Here is a 14,205-nt window from a genome sequence, read left to right as displayed (position 1 = left end):
AAAATAAAGCAGCTGCAATTGGCAAGAAAAAAAAAACAAGTTGGAAGGGACCCTAAGGATCATCTAGTCTAACCCCCTGCAATGCAGCAATATACTGTATTGCTAAATGGGGATTTGAAGCTCCGTCTCCTAGCCGGTGCTCTCACCACCACACCGGGAAAAGGGCTGGTCAGGGAAAATCTGCCCACGGGGAACTAGTTTATCTTATTACATTTCCATATGCGATCCAATCCCCCTGCTCCATATGGCCATTATTATTATTATTATTATTATTATTATTATTGGAAAATACCTCTCCCACCCTACCCTGTTGGGTAGTATTCTTTTCTTCCTTCGCCCAAATGAGTTAAACTGATGGAAGGGCCAGAGACTTCTAAGCTTGACTCGGTATATACTTAATGGGAAGATTGGAAGCTCTTCGGGGCAAGGCAGGGATCTGCCTGCCTATCTGCTCAGGACCAGGAGCGTTCCTGGGGTAACGCGAACACCGATCATCTAATGCAATCTACATATGCGCAAAGCTTCCCATTGAAGCTTTGGGCATATGTAGATTGTATTAGAATAACCGGTGAATGATGGACGGTGGTGTCTAAGAAATGCGGTGGCGCTGCCCCTGGCAGAGTTGCGATCTGCTGTCCAGCCTGCCTAAAAGGAACCCGGCGCCGTTACGTGCTGCGTCTTCCGACCAAGACGGCCCCTTTCCGACGGGCTCTTGCTGCCCTTTGCCGTCGGGGTTTTTTCCGCCGTCTGCGCGCACAAAGAGGAACTGCGGCGCGGGCGAGCACCTCGACGGCTCCTTGGCGGTCGGGGCTTCCCAGGAAGGGAGACGTTTTATGGCTCTGCTGTGGGAATCTCTGCGGGGAAGGTGGGGCGGGAGCGGGAGGGCACAATGGGCAGGAAATGGGTCGGGGAGCCTCATGGAAAACAAGGAGCCTCTCGCAAAACGGGAGCCGCGCACCGACCTAAAGTAGGGAGCCCTGCTCCGCCAAAGCGCTGCGCTGGGGGCCACGGCCGGATCTTTCTATGGCACTTCCTCAGGCGCAGGCGTAGTGGGGGGGGGAGTTAATTCATATTTTCCTCCAAGAGGCTGTACCTGGTGCTGCTCCTGCTCAATGAATCCTTTAATCCCCACAACAACCCTGTGGGGTAGGTTCGGCTGAGAGGCAGTGACTGGTCCAAAGTCACCCAGGGAGCATCATGACATGGAGGGGACTCGAACCCCGGTCTCCCAGGTCCCAATGCGACATTCTAACCACGATGCCACGCTGGCCCTTTCATCTCAACAATTAAATTTGTATACCGCCTTTTATCCGTAAATTTCAGGCGGTTCACAACATAAAATTCATTCTCTCTCTCTCTCTCTCTCTCTCTCGGGTTGCAGCCAGGTCTGTTTACTCCAGTGTTAGTCCCAAGACACAATTCTGCCCCCGGGGATGCAGCAGACCCAGTCCCACCTCCTGCGTTTTACCACCACCATTAATTTGAGGATACGGCCAGGTCCCTGTCTCTCTTCTCTCCAGCGGTGTCTGAGCTTTCAAAGAACCATCGCCCGCGGAAGTCACCATAATTAGCCGCAGATACTTTGTTTCTGAGTTAAAATAGAACATATAATTCGACCTATCATTGGTAGGAAAGGGTGGGAAATTGTCCACTTCTTCTCTTCCTTGAGTTTACATGGCAGCAGGGGTAACAACTTGATTAAAATATTGGGGGGGGGGGGGAGGTGAGCCCCTCCCCATATAATTAATCACAAGATGCGGCCGCACACAAACAATTTGAATGGCAATCCCCACCAACTAGGGGGGGGCTCAATTTTTTTTTGGGGGGGGAGGACGAAGCATGGGCGTAGCCAGGATTTCTGTTAAGCGGGGCAGGCTTCATGATAGGGGGGCAGAACCTTTTTATTGATTTACTTGATTTAGGGGGGCAGCTGCCCCCGCCCCCTTGGCTACGCCCATGGGGCAAAGGGACCTCGGTCCCTAGGAGTTGACTCCTCTGCACGTCAGGCAACTGACTGGGCATCTACTTCACACACACACACACACACTCCATGGGGCACCAGCAGACTGGAACCCAATGCCCACCCCAGCCAGTCATGCGACTCCTAAGAGATAGTGGCAGCAAACACGTTCAACTTGCAGCCCAATCCTCTTCGTATATACGAGCGAGGAAAGGAAACCCAAGAGCAAAACCTGTGAGGCAGGTCGCTGGTCGAGGGTGGCATAAAGAGGCAGAAGAACACCCACCTACTACTGAGGAAAGGCCTGAGCTGTAGACTAGCTAAGGTTGCTTGTCATATATCGGAGAGTGAGCTCCGTTAGAAACAATGGGACATATTTCGAGTGAACATGCATAGGATTGTCATGGAAATAGGAAAACTCTGCCGACCATAGAGGACGGCATTTGTTATTTCCACCCCCGCCCAGCTCCATTTACTTGCTCTTTGAATCGAATCGTATTGATATGGGTAGACATGTGGTTTTAACACCGAGCCACTGGAGATGAGAGTTTGAAAAGGGAAGTCTGAATGTGGGGGCAACGTCTGGCCGCAACTATTCGACCCCAAGCCGTCTTGTTCTTTGCTGGAGGGTCCCGGCGCATCTGCCGATGGGTGGGTGGTGCTGCCAAGGCAGGCGAAGGGGACGCTGCTCCCTGGTTATGGCGCTCTTGCTGACATGGCCCATTTCCTCTGGGGCTGCAGCATCCCCAGCCACCGGCGGCTTTGATAGAGGTGCAAACATTTGGGGGCAAATTTACATAAAATACCGCGTTTAATCCCACTGGCTGCAATTAACATCACAGGCTTCCCCCCCGCGCGGGCAACGTTCTGATATGACCGCAGGGAGCCAATCAGGTGGGCGGGCCGGACACATCAAAGAGACTGTCCTCCAATCAGGTGAGCCCCCTGTCGGCATTGTGATGTCACCAGGAAGCTACTTATAGGGGGCCACGTAATTGCTCCCCGCTTGAGCAGTTTCGAGGAGCGCCTGTCAGAGGTCAAGTGGAATTAACCCCTCCGCACCCAACCTGCGGATCCCTCCTCCCCCTGCAACTTCGTCTATACTCCCCTCCCCGTTTGCAACTTCGAGCGGGGTCACCCCGGACAGGTTCTCCAAGGTGGAGAGCGTGGCATCCCGATACCCTGGAGGAGCTAGCTCAGTAAGGAGGCTCTCGGGCAGGGCGGGAAGGAAGGATGACCTCTCCGAGCACGGACAGCTCCGGCAAGAGCCTGCAGTACCGGGTGGATCACCTGCTAAGCGCCGTGGAGAATGAGCTGCAGGCGGGCAGCGAGAAGGGCGACCCCACCGAGAGGGAGCTGCGCGTCACCCTGGAGGAGAGCGAGCTGTGGCTGCGCTTCAAGGAGCTCACCAACGAGATGATCGTCACCAAGAACGGAAGGTAGGAGAAAGGCAGGCAGGTGGAGGTGGACCGTCTCAGGTGGACAAGATCCACCCCCTGCTTCCAGTGACTTGCCCCACAGGAGCAAAAACTCATAGCATTTATTCCCAATCCTCCTGTAGCTCATCTCAATCCTCACGGATGGAGGACATGCCTGTCGCGTCTCGGTGTCCTCCTGTTGTTGTTTTCCGTGGGGCACACCTCATTGCTGGCTGCCTTTCTCTTCCTCTTGGCCACCTCCCCTTCTGCTACATGTCCTCTCCCTTTCCCATCGCCCTTTCCCGTGTCCTCTAAAGCTTCGTTAATAGTTCCTTCTCGCTACTACTCCGTTGATCTATACAAATTCAGTTTGCAATCCGTTCTGGTGAGCTTTTCAGGCAGGGCCTTTGGTTCTCATTCACCTCACTCTTCAATTACTTGCCCTAGACAGCTCAGCTTCGTTTCTAAGGTAGCGGCTGCTCTTGGAAAGCCTCCTTAGGTGTAGGTACTTATCATTGCAGTGGCACGCTTTCAAGGTGAATTTTGCACGCACTTTTGGGCGGCCGTCTCTCTCGTTTTGCAAAATACACCTTGCGATGAGCCAAACTTCCGTCCATTTGCATCAGAGCGTTTGCTGCAAGGCAGAAAAGGGTCCCCACAACTCAGGTGAAAAACCAGGAGGTTTTGCATGGTAAGTTTGGAATGGAAACTTACTCAACCCGCAGAGAATTCTAGGCAAAACTAAGGATGGTTTTCGGCTAAGTTTTATTCTGAGTAGACTCACTGAAATTAATGAACATGTCTCAATTATGTCTATTAATTTCAGTGGGTCTACCCTGAGCAAAGCCTAGTTAAATACCACCCTAAGCAACTGGTTCCAGACAATCCTTTAAAAAGAGTCTTCTCTTGCTCCAAACATTTTGACATAAAAGCAACACTACATTACATCTTATTGTCTGTAAGATGTTATACTGATTTCAGAACTTGGGCCCTAGTGCTTTATGACAGTCTTTAAAAACGACTGCCTTCCACCCCGACTATTTGCTCTGTGATGTTGTCTCCTCCAGTTTATTGATTCTGCGAATTTCCCATCAACCTACAAACAGCTATTGTTTAGTCTTTGGTTGGATTCTAACTAAGCTACCTGAACTAGGTGCCACTGAAACCACTGTGAAAAGTTAGTCATGATTATGTGAAGCAGGGAACTAAGGTCTGGATCCAACGCTTTGCAGTCCTTTCCAGAGGCGTAGCCTTTGTTAGTCCTTTGCAGCAACAGCAACAGCAACAGCAACAAAAGGTCTTGCGGCACCCTAAAGACTAGCATTATATGTCACCGTAAGCCCGTTAAAAACCAAATCGGAGAAATAACATAAACAAAAACTTCACCCGTTTCTTGTTTACAAGCGTGCACATTACTTGCAATTGAATTTCAGTGAAATCAAAGGACCTAGGCAATGAGGAACAAAATGCAAATCGCAAGTCGTTTCAATAGAATTGGCTTCCATATAGTTTGAGGGCAATGGGCTGCTTACACCTCCGTGGTAATTTCCTAAAGACATTTGCACCTCGTCCCTAAAGCTGTTTATTCGCCAGGAATCGGACGGACGTCAGCGCTTCCTTTCAAAATAAGGCGGCTTGGGGTCCCTAATGGACGGCGAGCCTGTATGGCAAACCCCCGTCCCGTGGATTTCACTCGGCTTTAGTGGAAGCCAGTGGAAGTCGACCAGCCTTACCCCTTGCACGTTTACTTGGAAGTAAACCCCAATGGGGCTTCCTTCCATGGGGCTTCCTTCCAGCCGTGCGGAGGAAGGGCAGCCCAACAGCCTAGTCCTGTTGGGGTGAAATCAGACCTATTTGGCTTGAGTGAGGATTGAGGCCTGAAGAGCCTGTGTGAAAGGAAGCCCGAGGGAGGCCTTGCTCTCCGCGAAGCCGGGCGCTCCCTTGGCTCGGGCTTTCCCCGCTCCTCGCTCTCTCCTGGGCTCCGAGGCCTAGCCGGAGGGCGCGCCCGCCGCCCCTTACCGGGCCTCTCCTCGCGTCTCCTTCCCTGCTGCAGGCGGATGTTCCCCGTGCTGAAGGCGAGCGTGTCCGGGCTCGACCCCAACGCCATGTACTCCTTCCTGCTGGACTTCGTGGCCGCCGACAACCACCGCTGGAAGTACGTGAACGGCGAGTGGGTGCCCGGCGGCAAGCCCGAGCCGCAGGCCCCCAGCTGCGTCTACATCCACCCGGACTCGCCCAACTTCGGCGCGCACTGGATGAAGGCGCCCGTTTCCTTCAGCAAGGTCAAACTCACCAATAAGCTCAACGGAGGCGGACAGGTGAGGAAGAACCCTCGGCGAGGAGGCCGGTGGGGCGGCCTTCCCTCCTGGGGTTGCCCGCTTCAAAAGCGAGAGCGCTGCCACTATAGCACAGGCCCCATTCCCGAAATGGGAAATAACCTTCGCGCGCCCTTTCTAAGCACGTTTTCCCCACCCTGCGGACAGAACGCTGCTGATTTGCTTGGAGTTCCCCTCAACTAAGCGTGCTTAAGGCTGCAGCCTTATTCTCATTTCCAGTTCGCGACACAGTGATGTGCAGAGGTCCAGTACTGAGAGGTTGGAGGAGCGTCTCCCCTTCTTCGGCACTATATGAGCAGGTTTCCAGAATTTGGCGTAGGAGATGCTAGTTACCTCACAGAATAGTGGCTACCAGTTTTTCTGAGCCTCCTGAAGAGATTGGCAGCTCCCAGAAAGAGGATCTGTGTGTGTCTCTCTGTCTATATTTTATAGACTAGAACTGGGGGGCTACTGTGTAAGTGTAACATTCCTCACATCAGGGGTCGTGGTTTGACCCCTCTTCCCAGGCTGCAGTGTTACTCATTGTTACCCCTTTTGTTCATTTATTGCTAGCTGGTTTCAGGTGTTCAGTGACCACAGTGTGGAGACATGCCTGTCCCCTCTTCCAACTTCCACAACTTTGTCTGAAGAGACCCCATGCATATGCACCTATGTAAGCCCAATTCAGACCTTTGGAGAAATTTGTGGAAGATGGCAACATGGGCAGCCGGTCGGTCTCGTGTTGCTGCCCTCCAGACCTCCCGTGGAAGAAGCACACAGAGAAGGGTTCAGATGACAATTGCAGGGTGCAGGTCTGTTCATGTGGAGAGAGGGGGTCCTTGAAGTATTGGAATTATGGAATTTGAAAGTTTTAAAGGCCAAAACTAGCACTTTGAATTGAGCCCAGAAATTAGTTGATAGCCAGTGCAAAGTTAGCCTCTGATCATTCTAGTCTTTGGTCTGCCACTTTGGAATAAGAGTAACCAGTCTTCATGTGACTTTCAAGTACAAGAAGGATTAACAAATGTAACCTCAAAAAACTCTCTTGAGACTGTAACCCTATGCATGCTTACCTGGCAGTAAGACTCATTGAATGTAGGGGGGCTTCAGAGTTCACCAGAGTAGGCTTGTGCTGTTTAACTAAGAAAGTAGGTGGTAGCACATTGTGGGATAGAGAGCTAGCTCGACAACTGACAAATTTTGGAAACTTTAGACTCCAATCATCAGGAAAACTTAAGATTTCCATTGATAGTTTCATGTGGGTCTTTACTGTCATTTCTCACTTTGTATCCTGGATATTAAACCAACTTAATTCTTAATTAAGATATTTACTTTCTCCAAAGCTGGTAACTATAGTTCCCTAATTTTGATGAAATGGGAAACTGATTACCGTAATTAGAGGTTTCTTGGTTTGATTGCTTAACCCATGAATGGACTGTATGCACAGGCAAAATATTGGTTAATATCTCATCTTATTAAGCTGAGATATGATCATTTGAACTGGGCCATTATTTTAAATAAGGGTAGCGATTGAGACAGTTTGGTTGCATAGGGTTGTTTAAATCAATATACTTAAATTAGTCACATCTATTTATTTCAGTAAGTTTATGCTGGGTATCACTTAGCTCTATACAAACCTTGGCTGCCCCCCTCTCATTTTTTTATATTTAAGCTAGTCAATTGCTCTTTATCATCCTTTAAGAAAAACCCACACCATATAGTAGTGTAATATCAAACATTCTCTGCTGCTGTGCCTGTGCTGACCACTGTTCTTCTTATATTGATAGATCATGTTGAACTCCTTGCACAAGTATGAGCCTAGGATTCATATAGTGAGAGTTGGTGGCCCTCAGCGAATGATCACCAGTCATTCTTTCCCGGAGACCCAGTTTATAGCTGTGACAGCTTACCAAAACGAAGAGGTAGGAACAAAACAAGGACGAGCCATGCATGGATTTTCCTTCTTTGATGCGCCAAAGGACAAATTTGTGGCATTAAGGAAGGGGATGCTAAGGTGGTAGTGGGAAATGTTGATTGTGTACAAGAATTTAAAAGGATGCAGTGAAAGAGATGTAAGAATTGTTCATTTCCACCAAGAACTGGACAATTAAAAAGCCGCGGAGTGTCTGGAAGGTAGGTAAATTGGAATAAATGTTATAAGTATAAGAAGACTAAGCTGAGTAAGATTTGTGTATTGTGTATTTCCTTGTTTGAAGGAAAGAGGTTTTGAAGACAAGATTTGAGCAGCTATTAGCCAGAGATATTTAATCATAGTAGGGACAGCTGCATATTCCTGCCTTGCAGGGAATTGGACTAGATGATCCACACAGTCCCTTGCAACTCTAAGGAAGGGTTGACTTTATAACATGGGGGTCTGGACAAATAATTCTATATAACTTGTTTATTTCATACTTCTAGTAAAAAGTAACCCCTTTGCTGCATTTTCAGTTGAATGTCAAATGAGCTTGTTTAGTTAAAATTATTTTTTTATTCAGAAAAAGAAGAGCAACATTGCTGTAGTTTCTAACCTTATGCCTTCACATCACAGCCTTCTTTGTAGAAAATTCTAATCAAATGTTGGACTTTTTTCCAATCCCCCACGCCTGAACTATGTGGAATTTGTTTTTAAATAAGATGTGTTTAAGACCTTCATCAAATCTAATGTGTTGTGCTGAGCCAATGTATCAGGCTAAAATATAATAAAACGTTCACAGATTTTCAATACATGCAAGATTTTGAGGATATTTAATATAGAAAATAGTTTCAAGGTGACAGCATGATCAAACATTCTCCTTTTGAAAAACTCCCTGTAAGCAAATTGATTGACTCAAGAGAACCTAGATTGCGTACTGTTAACACCAAACAACTTTTCACAGGCTGTAGATTGAGATATGATGTAAAAATCCATATTTTAAAATGTTTGGTTGCATCCCCCCCGTCAGCTGAAAAGAGTATTGGAAAATCCCAAACTTGATTACTTAATGTGAGAAAATAACTATTGAAATATCAAGAGTAGCTTCACCATGGATTAATATGTGATATTATTTTATGTTGCTGTATAACTTTAACCTATACCCTAACATAAAATCTCACAGTTTCTCATTTAGAGTAGTGTAAAGGAATGTAAAGAATGTGATTGCTTAGTTGCCAAAATAGGGTAAAGAATGTTGCCTGGGTATGTTTATATAAATGTTAATCTTGCTTTATATGTGTCCTCTTTCTAAGAATGTAATAAGTAACCACCAGTCTAGCCTGTTGCGTCTGAATCAGTTGCTAAAGTTTAATGGAACTATTATATTTCTAGCTTTCAGTATCCAATTAAACTCAGGAGAAGATTCAGGATTTGTTGTCATTACAGTTTCTGGGTCAACTTTTTATGAAAAGTGTTATTTTCATAACTGATACCAAAGTACCTATCTGTAACTGATACCAAAGTAGTACAGCTAATCAAACTGCATGATCAGCAGTAACTCTTGAGTATTGCTTCCCCAAAAAGCTGGAAGGCAAGCCCACCAAATGTATTTGCTTATTTAGGAAAATTTATAAACAAGTTAATAAAATGCCCTCAAGTGGTGAATATAAAATTATATATATATATATCCAAAGATGGAAATGTGTATTTGCCTCTAAACACCCCTTTCAGCATAAATAATTTCCAAAACAGTGTGTGCGGGGTGGGGGTGGGGGTGGGGGGTGGACATAGATTTCACAATGGTTAAATATCAGTGAGTGATAAGTTTTCAAATACTACATTATGTGAAACACATAATGAGCAATTAAGGAGCCTGAAACCAAATTGTTGACCAGTCTTCTGTTAATTCTGCAAGCAACACTTGCAGTTTCCCACATATGAAATTTTAACTTTTTGTGTTTCCTTGAATATCAACTGGTAAAGGTGTGATACAAGTTCTTTGCTGTTATATTATGTATGCTCAATTAATCTCAAAAGATGTTAACTACTTTGTTTTTAATGTGACCGTGATATTCATGATCAAGGTATTTTTCACTGTTGTGTTACCTAGAAACCTGAAACTTTTTATAACTGTTTTTAGTGTAACCCCCCCCTCTTATGTACTTCCTTAACAGGATAATAAAACCAGGCATTTAAATCAGGCAAAGTGGGTGGGGGGAGGTTGTGGTGGAGAGAAGGATTTCAAAGCATGCTGTTGCAGTGTGTGAGCTGTTTAGTTGCTGTTTTGTTAATTCCATTCTGAGCCATTTCCCCACTAGAAACCATTGTGAACTACCCTGGGGAGTTGGTAGAAATGTTGTGTGACTACTTCATGAAAAAAATGTGTAAAAATGTCAGTTTGAGACTTTTTGTTTCTGTTTTTTTTTTTAGATAACAGCTTTAAAAATTAAGTACAATCCCTTTGCAAAAGCTTTTCTTGATGCAAAAGAAAGGTGAGATTTGTTGTCTGCTTTCAGTTGCATTTATGAATCATATTTCTGCAAAGAATTTAATCTTTTTGGCTACAAAATATGATTTCTTTGGCAGAAGTGACCACAAGGACATGATGGATGAAGTGGGAGATGGTCAGCAGTCAGGGTATTCGCAATGTATGTCTAAGCTCTCTTCTGAAAATTATTTTATAGTATGCCTCCAAAATCAGTTCTCCTTTGCTCAGGTACCTTTTTTTGCTATGTATCTAAGGATATTTTAAATAAATATAGTACAAGTCAAAGTGCTGACTTGTAAATGTGCCCTTTTCCAAAACTTTGTAGCTACTTTTGTTTCTTTTGCCTATATCTTCTGTATCTTTTCTATATCTTCTGTATCTTCTATATCTTTTGCATTTTTCTAATTGTGTGCAGTATATTTAATCACAAAGACCAATAGTATATTTTTAACAGTTCTTATAGTGAGATCCATTAGTGTAATAGTGCTCAACCTTTTTCTTCTTTTTTTTTGCCCCTGCTCCTTCTTGAACATTGAGGGAGAAGAAGAATCTGCACCCAGTTTCCCCAAAGCACACACTGGGGAACAATGGGATTGTGAACAATTAAGTAATATAATATGGGATGTATTTATTCACAACTAAGTTTTACTCTGAGTAGACCCGCTGAAATTAATGGACTTAACTTAGTCACATTCATTAATTTCAGTGGGTCTGCTCTGAGTAAAACTTAATTAAATTCCAACTTACACTGGCAACTTCTTTCTTGAGCCAGGATAGAATTTGCACATTTCATAATGCCTTGACCAAAAGTAAATCTATGCTTAGCAACAGTCCATATCCCACTGAAGTTGTCACTGAAACTCTCCATTGCTTTTAATGGCAGAGGCCTGCATCTATAATCTTTGATGTAGGGAAGAAAGCATTCTGTGTGTCTCATGGAAGCATTTATATCCATGGAACTGAAATCCATGGAGCTGGAAATACAGAAGAACAGCTATGCAATTTCGCTGCCCTAAATGAATAAAATGCAAACACTAGGCCAAGCATCTCACAAATTCTGAAAGAGGCTCTCTGAAATCCCATTGAAATCTATGAACGCTGGCAGTAGTGTAAAGTTTTTGGGTATTTGAGTGTGATGTTACCCTTGCTGGAAGTGGAATGCACAGTTTGATGACATCACAAGTGAGGCAATTTATTTATTTATTTATTTTATTTATTTATTTATTTGTCTTTCTCCCAAGTTGGGATTCAGGGCAGCTTACAACATTATAAAACACAGAGTCGTAAAAGAAACTAGTTAAAACCAATAATTGAAATACAGCCTGGATGTTTGAAATACAGCCTGGATGTTGGGGGAGGGAGAAGAGCTTATAACAAGGATGCCGTTTTTGTAGCTCCTCTGTAAATATAAGGATTTAGTTACTTGGTGCTCCGGGACCTCAGTTGTGCACAAAGGCCTCACTGCATTTTGGACAGGTCTTGCTGCTATGTGTTGGTCTAGTGAAATGTCCCCTATTCTTGCAGTAGGTGGCTGGCTGATTCCTGGAACAGGGACTCTGTGTCCTCCTGCCAATCCTCACCCACAGTTTGGAGCACCTCTGTCACTCTCCCCTGCTCACAGTTGCGAAAGGTACTCATCCCTGAGGAATCACCGCCCTGCCCCTTATCCGAATCCATACACTCATAGAACCAATTCTCCAAGTAAGTTTATTTATTTATTATTATTGGCCTCTGGTGGTTTGCTGTTGTGGGAAATCAGCTGGCTGATCAAATATCAACATGAACATACAGAATGGACAAAAATCTGTTCATAGTGCACTTGATGACTGTTGTCAAGAAGTAGCAGGCAGTGATTTGATTTATTTTTCACTCTGCCTTATTGCTTATTAATGCTTTGTGTGTGTGAGAGCCAAGTGATTTTTGTTTTACTTCTCATTGACAGCCTATTATTAATATCATTTATTGTTCATTCTCTGTGGGAGTCTAGTATATGCCTATTTCACAGATGTACACCAATGCTGGCAAGAAGCAGCACTCAGTTAGAGACTGTCTGTGCCCAGTGTCAAGTCCTTGCCTTGGCATCTACCTGCTGAACCAGGTATTTGAATCAAAACACTTGTCTGTGCAAAATTCCATCTATAGTCCACAAACAAAACCAAAGGAGGAAAACAAATCACTTTGACTCTCTCACCCACTGCCAGATATAAATATAAATATTTCTAGAGCTTATATTTGCACTGAAAATAGGGGCTGCGGTTCTCATACAGATGCTTTCCTTTACAGCAGCATATGGTGATAGTTCTTCAGCCTGCCTTTCTATGCTCCAATCCCATGACAACTGGTCCAGTTTAGGTGTCCCACCCCCAACAAGCATGCTGCCTATGAGTCACAGTACCGGTCCACCAACCAGCTCCAGGTAGGCTGTATTCCCTGAGCAAGGAAGCCATCAAATTTCTATAATGTGGAATGTGACTTTTTCATTAGGAAAACTGCTGAGAAAGTAACACTGATATTGGGTGTGGGAAATCTCTGGCCTGAAAGCCTAATAAAGCCCAGCACACATCCTAGTTAGGGCCATTAGGCCATTTTTTCCAAACCATGCCAACTTGCCCCATACTTGACGTAAGTTGCGCCCACAAAAGATTTGTTTTTTTGTTTTGAGTCACTTGACATCATTGTGATGTCAGGTGATTAACAGGTGGGTGTCTCACCCACCTGTCAAAATGGCCTGTGTGTGTTGGGGTATTTGGAATCCAGCCCACTGGCCCGAACATGTTCCCTGCCCCTGACTTGCAAGGAGCTAAAGGGGTTACAATTAGTTGTTTTTTAAGGAGTGGGGGATGCAACTACTTCTCCTTCCTATGGACTTGTCTTAAGGACCTCTGGTGAGGTGGTACTTTATTTCCCTTTGAAGGATTTCCCAATTCGGTTGAAGAACCTAAAATTCTGCTGTGAACCTAATCTGCATACTAATTGCCAAAAATGGGGAAAATATCATTCTAAGAGCTGTCAGGTATTTTATGTTCTGTGGCTGCCAGCAGGATTCCAGAGGGACTGTGTGCAAGCAAACAAATTCAAAAACATTTCTCCATTTTGCAGAATGCCCAAATGTGTTGGTAGCATAATAAAGGAATTATACACCATCAAGTTGGAGGAAGGGATTCATAATTATCTGATGTTGGAACCCAGTGTGACATCTTCTATCCCCACTTTTGCAGCTGGGGCTTGGAGGCTGGAAGAATAAACTGTCCAAGGCTATGCAATGCCCACATGACTGGAGAGAGTCCAAGTTCAACATTCTGTTCATGAGGCAGTACTGGGCCCCCAAGTCAAGCTTGCATTCTGAAATCTCTCTCTTTCTTTCTTTCTCTTGCAGCCAGTATCCCAACCTGTGGTCTGTCAGCAACAGCACCGTCTCGCCTGTGTCACAGTCAGGTGGGATGCCCAGTGGGATAGGATCCCAGTTTTTACGAAGCTCCACGGCCCACTATCCCACCCTCCCTCATTCTGTCACCACCCCTTCCTCAGGATCTCCATTGTACGACAGTGGGACCCCTACAGACGTTGCCGACAGTCAATACGATGCATCAGTGCATGCTAGACTTTCTTCTACATGGACTCCCGTAACAACCCCTTCTATGTAGGCCTTTCCTTTGGACAAAGGACTTTCTAGCTGCTCTAAACCAGGAACACAGAAGTAACGTTTCAGGAGGGCAGAAGGAAAAGGCACAAAGTATGCTAGCAGTAATTGCTTTATGCTCATCTCAGTATTAGAGTGTGATGATAGTGGCACAGACACCTTACGAAAGCGGGTATGAAACTTGTTTGGCAGCACAGGCCATGTTGGGAGTGTTTGCCACCCCTTTTTTCCCTCTTTGCAGTCATGAGGGCGAGAAATGTTGCCAACCCTGAGATACAAGGGCTCTCCCTTTTCAAAATAGGCCTTTTCAGTTTTCAAATTTCACCAGAAGCAAAATGCACCAAAATGGGAATGAGCTGGTCATGGATTATATATATATTTTTACTTCCTCTCGGCTGTTTATATCTATCTATCTATCTATCTATCTATCTATCTATCTATCTATCATCTATCTATCTATCTATCTATCTAT

The 14,205-nt window shown here is 45.1% G+C and overlaps 1 protein-coding gene and 1 long non-coding RNA gene across 3 annotated transcripts in view; one reads left to right on the top strand and one right to left on the bottom strand.

Annotated features, from left to right (window-relative positions):
- LOC309338208 overlaps window positions 1–5,492 on the bottom strand; it is a 22,241-nt gene extending 16,749 nt beyond the window's left edge. Inside the window, exon 1 of the long non-coding RNA XR_014154808.1 lies at window positions 5,398–5,492. This is a non-coding gene — a long non-coding RNA (uncharacterized lncRNA). The remainder of the gene's footprint in view (window positions 1–5,397) is intronic.
- TBXT (T-box transcription factor T) lies at window positions 2,698–14,205 on the top strand. 2 transcript variants are annotated; one of them, XM_081855193.1, is made up of 8 exons: window positions 2,698–3,399; window positions 5,432–5,696; window positions 7,481–7,615; window positions 10,036–10,097; window positions 10,192–10,253; window positions 11,618–11,794; window positions 12,380–12,509; window positions 13,470–14,205. In XM_081855193.1, exons 1-8 carry the CDS (start codon window positions 3,194–3,196, stop codon window positions 13,735–13,737), a joined length of 1,305 nt encoding a protein of 434 aa, XP_081711319.1. In that variant the 5' UTR covers window positions 2,698–3,193; the 3' UTR covers window positions 13,738–14,205. The 2 variants fall into 2 exon arrangements, with proteins under 2 accessions (XP_081711319.1, XP_081711318.1); XM_081855192.1 differs by having other exon boundaries at window positions 2,761–3,399; window positions 12,377–12,509; window positions 13,470–14,202.

The sequence above is a fragment of the Podarcis erhardii genome (genome assembly GCF_964252035.2).
Source record: "Podarcis erhardii genome assembly, chromosome: 3".
In the NCBI taxonomy this organism is placed as follows: Eukaryota; Metazoa; Chordata; class Lepidosauria; order Squamata; family Lacertidae; genus Podarcis; species Podarcis erhardii.
The sequence above is the reverse complement of the archived record's forward strand: the minus strand, read 5'-3'. Positions and strand labels throughout refer to the sequence as shown.